The sequence below is a fragment of the Carassius gibelio genome, chromosome A15 (genome assembly GCF_023724105.1).
Source record: "Carassius gibelio isolate Cgi1373 ecotype wild population from Czech Republic chromosome A15, carGib1.2-hapl.c, whole genome shotgun sequence".
Taxonomy (NCBI): Eukaryota; Metazoa; Chordata; class Actinopteri; order Cypriniformes; family Cyprinidae; genus Carassius; species Carassius gibelio.
This window is the reverse complement of record NC_068385.1, coordinates 5,192,558-5,201,944: the sequence shown is the minus strand read 5'-3', so window position 1 is coordinate 5,201,944 and position 9,387 is coordinate 5,192,558. Positions and strand designations below refer to the sequence as shown.

Sequence of the window (9,387 nt, the reverse complement as noted above, 5' to 3'; positions counted from 1 at the left end):
ATTTGAGAAATTATAGAAATTAACACTTTTATTTAGCAAGGATGCTTTAAATTGATGAAAAGTTACAATGCTGAACATTTATAATGTTACAAAAAATTATATTTCAGATAAATGCTGTTCTTCTGAACTTTCTATCCATCAAAGAAACCTGAAAAATGTATAATCAGCATATCTGAACGTTTGAATGATTTCTGTAAAACTGTAGTACCAGGTTGAAACTGACTTTTAAAGTGATATATATATCATATATATATCACCCCCAGCCGCATACTGATTAAAACTCATTTATAAGGCATTTTAAAGAGGAAGTAACATGACAAGAGGAAGGATGCATTTAAATTGTTACTTGTGTGCTTTTGCAATTCGATAACATTGTGAAGGGGTTGAATTGAGAAAACGGTAAGAAGCTCTCTCTTTAGTGCAGTATCCATATGTTATATTATAGTAGGCTATGTATAGTTTGTTTAGAAATGTTAAAGGCTAAATTAATGTTTATTTGTTTGTTTGTGTTTGTGCAGATTTGTTGAATACATCCAAAATGCAGATCACCACAACTTGTACAATCCTCTTTATTTTGATATTAAATATGTTGTGTACAGGTACACATCTTATATTGTGATGTTTCTAATGTTTTACATTTAACTTAGAATTTTTATATTCAATATGTTAAAAAGTAGATTATATTGAAAAAGCTTAAAGTGCTTGTTTTATTCAAGGCCAAGAAAAGACTGACTGGAACATCACCTTCCATCCACCAGAAGTTACTGCAGTTACAGGATTGTGTGTTCTCATTTCATGTACCTTCACTTATCCAGATGAAGAAAAACCTAGTAATCTTCGGTGGAATGCGTGTAATAAAAAAGGTGACTGTAGTGAAATATTCAACTTTAAAAAGTTGACCGACGAAAACGTGAAAGAAAATAAATCAAGACGGATTGAGATGCTTGAACACGATCTGACCAAGAACAACTGCAGCATCATCATGAAAAACATAACAGCAAATGATAAAAAATATTATATGCTCATACTGGAGGAGTCTAGTCGAAACACTTCTAACCTCACAGTTAAGATCACCATCCAAGGTAATGCTTATGTTTGGCAATGTTAAACAGGTAATGCGTTCTTGTCTAGTCTGATGTTCTCTTTCAGTTCTCTGAAATTGTATTTCAGAGCTCACACTGCACACTTCTGATGTTTTAATGATTTAATGTAAATTTCTTGAAGTACAATATGCAATTCTTTTGTTTGATATGAATCTGTACTCAAAGAATGACTCACTTTCTTAGACTGCGGTAAATGTTGGCAGTGTACAACTTTTGTTGTGTACTTCTATTTGCAGATAAGCCTAAAATGAAGGTTCCTCTTCTCATTGAAGGACAGAAGGCCAATCTCAAATGTTCAGCTCCTTTTCCTTGTCCTGAAACTCCTCCTAAAATAACATGGTGGATCAAGACAAGAGGGGAAAACATCACCTATCTAAAGGATAACATCATCCTGACCAACTCCAAAAGCCTTTACAATTCTACATTGACCTTTACTCCAACCTTTGACCTGCACGATGCCATTGTAGCATGTGAAGTGAGCTACGGAAGCAAAACCATCAGTACAAACAGGACCCTGAATGTCACGAGTGAGTTTACAAATTTACACTTTAACCACTAGAACTACTACTACTACACCGTTACATAAAGCAAAAAATCTTCAAAAAGTATAAATAAAAGTGTTTATTTCTTGCATACCAGTCAATATGGTGTCAAAAACAATGAACCTTTGAACAATGAAATGAAAATGTGTAAATGTGTTGGCAACTGTTGAAATATTGAATTGCTACACACGTCTTTGCAGGGGGCAGCCCTAAAGCCAAAACATGTGTTTATTAATTATAATATCAAATTCATCACATGCTAGGTGATACAAATGAACTGAAAGTGAACAAGTCCTTCAGTCCTGGAAGTGAAAACATGCCACAAAATGACACCACAAAAACTACAGGTAAACAACAAAACAGGTAATTTACATACTGCAGACTCTGTGTATTTATTTCAGGGCAATTATGATTTAGCCAATTAGGACATTTTCCTTCTTTGACATCTTTGGGTCTTCTTGAACAACATTGCTTTCAACGAATCCGATATTAGGAGAAGGTTAAGGGAGGTGGTTATGTTTAGGACCAGGGCTGGGCATGGATGACTGAATCACATTTCTCTGATTATAAAGGCAATTTATGGTTAGATATTGGGTTAAATGTTGTTCCAAGACAAGATTTCAGAAACATGTCCTACTTGGACAAATCTGATACTCCCATCTCTGAACACCAGGCATTGTCTATTGACTTTTATAGATATTACTAACAATTCTGTGTAAACTCAAGGTATAGAAGATTTCTTTAAGAATTTGAACATCTCAACGATACTCACATTTGTGGTGGGAATGATGTGTTCGGCGCTCATCTACTCAATGGTTTTGTGTTGTTGGGTGTTTTGCCACAGGTAGGCCTATCATTCGCCTAAAACCATCAAACCACATTTGTCCTTATAATTTATAGCATTTAAATGTTTGCTTCATGTCTGATCAGCTCAAAATCTTTTCTTAACAGATGCAAACACAAAGCGCCAACTGCAAATACAGAGACTGAAGACAATTTGGAGGTAAAACAGAATCAATAAGCATTACTGAATATGAATATAGGAAATAATATGTGTCTATAATATAATATGTACATTTTGTTTCGTTTAAACACAGTCTCATACAGAAATATCTCACGCTGTTGTGTCACTCTGGAGTATTGCATTATTTTTTACGAAACAAAAATTGCGTCATTGTTTACTCAACCTAATATCATTCGAAACACATTGGATTTTTTTTTGTTTGTTTTTTTCTCAAAAGCCAGTGCCATAAATATAGTTTAACATCAATGTTGGGGCTCACAATTAAGTATATAATAGTAGTTGAATAATATAACATATGTGAATGACGCCAAACAGAGAATTTTCTAAAATTACACTTGATAGAATCCTCTAATGACTTCTCTTCCATAAATGAATGTCAAAAGAATACAGATATATTTTGTATGTATCAGATGGTGCAGACAGACGTAGCTCAGACTGGAATCAATGAGCAAACACCTCTTCATGGACAGCTTAGTGGAGGGAACCCAAACACGGCTGAACCAACAGACAGAGCAGAGGTAGACGAAGCAGTCGGGGTGGAAGCAGGAGAGGTCGACTACGCCAGCATCGACTACTCCCTTTTAAAGGCTAGACCGCCTGAGGAGCAAGAGACAGAACCTACAGACACAGACTATGCTGAGATCAAGAGGGACAGGAGAGGAGATGGGAAGGAGAAGGAAGTTCTTCAGGATGAAGATGACCAGCTTGAAACACCCAACCAGATGGATGGAGAGGAGGAAGCTTATTCTAACTCACAGGAGCTGAAAAGTTAAGGACCTACAGTCTTAAATACAACCAACAATATTAGAACTTTTAAGAAAATGTTTATATATTAAGTTCAGATGCTTATAATTAATGTTTTATTTTTGAGCTTTTATGTGTCTATCTTAATAGTTTCAAATTAATAGCTGCATGAAATTTCCTGAAATTATTCTACAACATCTGTTTACATGTTTGAAAATATAAATTTCCCGGTTTCTTGCAAGTTTTTTTTTTTTGTTGTTGTTGAAAATGTTTCTAATATGCATTTAAGGAAGTTTGTGCTTCCTGCAACCTCTGCAAATATTTGTATTAATGTAAATTAAATAAAGTTTCGGATTGTTACCTTCAGCTTCATTTGCTTTTATTGGGTACAAAAGTGTCAAATGCATAATAAATTCAGGATTTAAATTGTTTACTGTTATACAGAGTTATTATATGTCAACATTCAGTATAGGGCTTTGATGATTTAGCAGTCAAAGGGTAGTTTCTTGTTCTTCTTTCAAACGACTCTTGACCTGAAGTGACATCAGACATTTTTGCAACTGACGAAAGCACAGATGTGTTGCAATCATTTGACAGAGTCACACATAGGCCTTAACACTTCACTTCAAAAACCTGAATAATGGAGAAAAAGGCTAGCAACGTTGCACAACAAATAACTAACTGTGAAAGCAAGGCAAGTTTATTTATATAGCACACTTCGTACACAATGGTAATTTAAAATGCTTTACATAAAAGAAAGTAAAATAAACATGAAACCAATAATTTAAAAACTTTGAAAATGATTTAAAAATTGACTTTAAAAAAATGAAGACAGTTAAAAACAGTAAATGATTTTACATAAAATACAGTGCAATCAGTTGGATAAAGGGTCAGCTTACAGTTTTTCTCAGTGGCTTTCATGCAATTCTTGAATCAGAAATTAAATTCTCAAAACTACTTTTGCAACCTCCACATTATCTAGTCACTTGGGCACATCATAAAAAGTTTTGATCTTTTGATCAAGTTGCAATTGCGTAGGTACATTCATGCAACGGGTTATATACATTTGTTTGTGGTTTCCTACATTATCAGTTGCTACTGCCATGTTGCTCAAAATGTATTACATAGTTTTCTGAAATCGCTCAAAGGTGCATTTCATGAACCTTCAATTGAAAAGCATATTTAGACAGAGGACAACACAATGTGTTTAAACAATTTAGAAAAACTATAATCCATTTTGGGGATGTTAAATATTTAGGATTGTCTGAAGGGTGTGTCTGTTTTGATATTAGCGGATTCCTCAAGAACTGTAAATCAGCACACCTGCTCATTTCTCCTCAGGGGTCACGTGTGTGTGAGCAGGATTAGGCATTAGATAACAGGATTGGAATGTTCCACACACTACAGGGAATCTTTAAATAGCCTTTGAGCGTGTCACTGTCTTGGTTATCTTGTTGTGGTTTGATATTTTCAACCATTTTTTCTGTGGTCCACCACACTGGCTGTGATCCTGATCTGAAAAAAAGGTAAGTGTTAGAACTGATACACTGAAAACCACTTCAAAGCTGTTATTTATATACTCATTATTACATTACTCCTATTTATTATGACTAATTAAGGTTCATGTTTACTATTTATGGAAAGAAATGTGTCAGTATGTTACCTATTTTCACTTTAGTTTGCTCTTCTAGTAGCATTATGCTTGGCATGCTGGTTTTGAAATTCAAAATATATTTCTTGCTCTGAACATGCATTTGACTGCAACATGTAATGTTTAAATGTGCAACTATTATGACCACAGATAATCATTGCTCTACTTATAAAGTTACTAGATTTTGTATTTGTCAGTAAATAAATTACATTTACATAAAAAAAATGCCTGCCTTTTTGTAAAATGGGGAAATACTGTAAATAAAATAGTAATATATATATATATATATATATATATATATAGATATATATATATATATATATATATATATCTATATATATATATATATATATATATATATATATATATATATATATATATATATATATAAAGCTACGGTAACATTACAAAGTTAGCAGTCTGTAAGATTTTTTAATGTTTTTGAAAAAAAGTTTTATGTCTCTAATATTTATCTGATCAAATATACAGTTACATTAAAGAGTATATTATTACAATTTCAAATGAAGTTTGTTCTATTTGAATATATTTTAAAATGTAATTTTCTGTGTTGTAAAGCTGCGTTTTCATCAGCCGTTAGTCCAGTCTTCATCACATAATCCTTCATAAATCATTCTGATATGCTGCTCAATAAACATTTCTTGATTCTATCAAATGTTGTTGAATTGGAAGTTCAAAAGAACAGCATTTATTTAAAATGTAAACTTTTGTAATACTATAAATGTCTTTACTGTCACTTTTGATATATTTAATCCGTCTTTGGTGAATAAAAGTATAAAATCTTACAGACTCCTAAAATCTGAACCACACATCACAATCCCAACTCTGCTTTCAAACACTGTAAATGATGTGTCTTTGTAATTTTAGATTAGTTTTCACCTACCAGACATGGCTGATGTGCTGAGGAGTCTTAACCTGCTGGAAACACTAAAGGAGTCCATTGAAAAGAACAACATTACGGATATAAGAGATGCAATGGAGGACATGCTGATCAGCCGAATCAACATTGCGATCATTGGAGACAGAAATGCTGAAAAAGCCACTTTTATAAATTCACTTCGAGGACTGAGCCAAGAAGATGAATCCGCAGCCCGTACTCCATCATCCGCTGCCCCAGAGGATCTAGCCGTATTCCCGAATCCAAAGCACCCTGACTTTCGCCTTTGGGATCTGCCATCCATCTCTAGCAACGCTTCTTTTGAGGCAGAGGACTATGTCGAACGTTTCAAAGTTATGAGATACAACTCCATCATTATCACATTCACAGAGAAACCAAGTGTTAACAGTGTGGCGGTGTGGAGGGAAGTGAGGTCGCTGCAGAAAGAGACAGTTTACTTCATCTTACTATCATCTATGAAGGACACTGAGAAAACACTGGAGGTGAAGAAGAAGGCAAGCTTAGAAGTCCTCAAGACAGAAGGAGTTCCTCTGCCCAAGGTGTTTCTGGTACAACCTTCAGCTTTGGAGAAGCTGGACTTTCTGAAGTTTTTAGAGGTCATGCGAGGTGACCTTCCAGAGATCAGATCGCATGCTCTTCTTCTAGCACTTCCTACAATCTCCAACTCCTTGGTCACTCAGAAGAAAGATGCCTTTAAGGCACTGGTGTGGGCCGCTGCCTCATTATCCGGAGGCGTTTCTGCCATTCCTGTACCTTTGGTGGCTTCCATGGTGGACGCTACGGTGGCCATACGGATTCTGAACAAGGCTCAGATCTCACTTTGCCTGGACGATGACTCTCTGCAGCGGCTGGCGAGGCAGCGGGGTCTCGACCCAGCCAGGCTGAAGGCCCTGCGCACCTGTGCTCTCTCTGTGGAGGTCAGCAAGAGCGAAGTTAAAAGACGACTCGCAGAAGCCGAGAAAGACACCAGCACTGCAACCACCAGACTTGTGGATCTAGCCATGCCGAGACACGCCAGATCCGTCAGCCGATCTTTCACCGTTATGCTGCAGGCACTCAACACTGCTATTGACGATATGGGTTCTGATGCTGAGAAGGTGGTTGCTATGGTAACAGGAGAGGGACAGTAGACTGAGCAGTATCAATACACAAACACACATCATACTCAACGTGGACTGATACCTAAATGGACTATAGCCCTAGCATTTAAACTATACGTAATATATTCATTAAAAAAAGAATAACACACTTCATTTTCATTATTTAGTTGATTAATATGCCATATAATATTAGTTTTCAGTGCAGTTCATTTTAATAGTTAACTATCATAAATGCCCATCAGGGATGCAAATTCATGACCCCCCCCCCCCCCCCCCTTTTATATCAGTTTCAAATGCAGATTTTTTTTATTCCACATTCACGTTATTATTTTTTATTATTGTTATTGCTATTATTTTTATCATAAACTTGAATAAACCAATACAAAAACATTTCTGTAGTCATAATACTACTAATAAAAAAATAATAAAAGTCCCCCATCAGATATACACAAATGACATATTTTGGTTTCAAAATGTCTATTCTTGTCACAAGGTCACACATTTGCATCTCTGTATATGTGTAACAAGTCTGTATAGAGTTTATTTAACATTAGAATGTTGTTTAGACTTAAAGGGCAATGGTACACTTCTGCTATTTAAAAATATATATTTAAAAAAATTGCAATTAGTTCCGTTTCCTTTTCTTGTTATGTTTCAATGTCTTACATGGTCATAACCACGTTACTGGACTTCATTTAGCCTTTCATTACCTTTTTACACTGCACAGCTTTTTACAAAGCATGCATAAATTAAATTCCATGTGCAACATCAAATCCTCTTACATCTGAATAACAGTGAGCATACAGGAAACACGAATACACAGGGATTACTTAAAGGGATACTCCACCCTAAAATGAACATTTTATCATTAATCACTTACCCCCATGTCGTTCTAAACCTGTACAAGCTTCATTTGTCAAGAGCTTACACTCTTCTGTGTTAGCCACGCCACAAGGATACGTTTTCTACATGTATTTATGTTTTTATTTGAATCCATTTAGAACTCGTTCTTCTCCCTTTTCCTATCACATATCAGATCATAAAAGTGTTTATTTTCAATGAAAATGATTGAAATATTAAAATGTTTTAAATGAAGTGTCTCATGGGAAGCATAATTACTAAAGTTATGAAACAGATGTAGGCAGGGCTTTATTGTCCCAATAAGGCAGCATCAATTTAATAATTTGAATAAATATGTTATGTCCCAGGCTGTATGAATTTGTGTTCTATTTTCATGGTGCATGAATTTCATGATATGCTGCCAGTGGACCCAGCAACATTCTGGGAGTTTTTATTGTATGTTTTGTCCTATTTTCTGTGCTCCTCCCTTTCCTAGTCTAGGTGACTGGACCTACCAGCTGCTCCTCGTCATTGTCAAGAGGAGCCAGTATTTAAGAAGATGAAGAGCGTTATTCAGTGAGATGTACCTTCTCCCATGATGAGTGTGTTGCCAGTACCCAATGACATAGTGTTGATTTTGTTGGTGTGTTTTAAAGTGATGGCAAACAGAGGCTTAATGAACCATTTGGGTTTGAGGCTTTCATGAAATTATGCCGAAAAACGGTTCATTACGCGAAGCTTTTAGCACAGTGCGCTTTAGCGACACCTGGTGGTCAGAATTGGTTTCTCCACCAGATCTAACAATGGCTCTTCTAACAGTATTGTCAGCTTGGATCCATGATCTATATCAGTTCATCATAAATAAATCGCAGAAGAAACTATGAGCATACATACAGTACCTAGTTCTGTCATCAGCTAAGTCATGTAATGGTGATTAAAGCTGCAAACTGTGCATGTATACGCAGCATACAAGAACGTCTCTCAAATGCATGTACAAATAAAATATATTCTTCAATTCTAGATCACAACATAAGACACAAGCTCGTTTGTATTTTTTTATTTGTAATTTAATGTACAAATAAATGTGAGCAAAGTGCACTACTAGAAAATATATGAAAATTAAACCAATTTAAATGCAAATTAAATGAATTCAAATAACTAATTTTATATTCTGTCTACTACTGACTTCTGGCATTTTTATCACTATCTGCATGCCTCATCCGTGATTATGCGATGTTGGAGAGCAAGCGTTTAGGAGTTTTGATAAGCTGAATGAGCAATAAAGCTATAGTGAACCGATTTATTAAAATACCTGGAAGTGAGGAATAATACAAAAATTGTCATTTTCACTCAGTAATACTTGATCAAATTCATATATACTGCAGTTAAGCAGAAATTAATTGTACTCAGTTGTTTTTAAGGCACTAAATAAGTCCAGTACATTATAGTCAAACACATTTTTATATT

At 35.1% G+C, this 9,387-nt stretch overlaps 2 protein-coding genes across 2 annotated transcripts; both read left to right on the top strand.

The window, feature by feature from the left end:
* The first annotated feature begins 328 nt into the window (after positions 1-328).
* LOC128028574 (myeloid cell surface antigen CD33) lies at positions 329-3,779 on the top strand. The gene is made up of 8 exons (XM_052615837.1): positions 329-399; positions 519-599; positions 717-1,082; positions 1,340-1,630; positions 1,909-1,992; positions 2,372-2,489; positions 2,597-2,648; positions 3,080-3,779. The coding sequence occupies exons 2-8, from the start codon at positions 539-541 to the stop codon at positions 3,440-3,442; spliced, it is 1,335 nt and encodes a 444-aa protein (XP_052471797.1). The 5' UTR covers positions 329-399; positions 519-538; the 3' UTR covers positions 3,443-3,779.
* Positions 3,780-4,761: 982 nt separating this feature from the next.
* On the top strand, positions 4,762-8,290 carry irgq2 (immunity-related GTPase family, q2). Its single transcript, XM_052615970.1, has 2 exons — positions 4,762-4,939; positions 5,950-8,290. The coding sequence occupies exon 2, from the start codon at positions 5,971-5,973 to the stop codon at positions 7,108-7,110; it is 1,140 nt and encodes a 379-aa protein (XP_052471930.1). The 5' UTR covers positions 4,762-4,939; positions 5,950-5,970; the 3' UTR covers positions 7,111-8,290.
* The last annotated feature ends 1,097 nt before the right edge of the window (positions 8,291-9,387 follow it).

What these genes read in the sequence shown, in the direction of transcription:
- LOC128028574 (XM_052615837.1), top strand. Translation starts at nt 539, where the DNA reads ATGCAGATCACCACAACTTGTACAATCCTCTTTATTTTGATATTAAAT. An exon ending in AGTTAAGATCACCATCCAAG is followed by an intron (nt 1,083 to 1,339) that starts GTAATGCTTATG and finishes TTCTATTTGCAG; the next exon opens with ATAAGCCTAAAATGAAGGTT. An exon ending in TGTTGGGTGTTTTGCCACAG is followed by an intron (nt 2,490 to 2,596) that starts GTAGGCCTATCA and finishes TTTTCTTAACAG; the next exon opens with ATGCAAACACAAAGCGCCAA.
- irgq2 (XM_052615970.1), top strand. Translation starts at nt 5,971, where the DNA reads ATGGCTGATGTGCTGAGGAGTCTTAACCTGCTGGAAACACTAAAGGAG.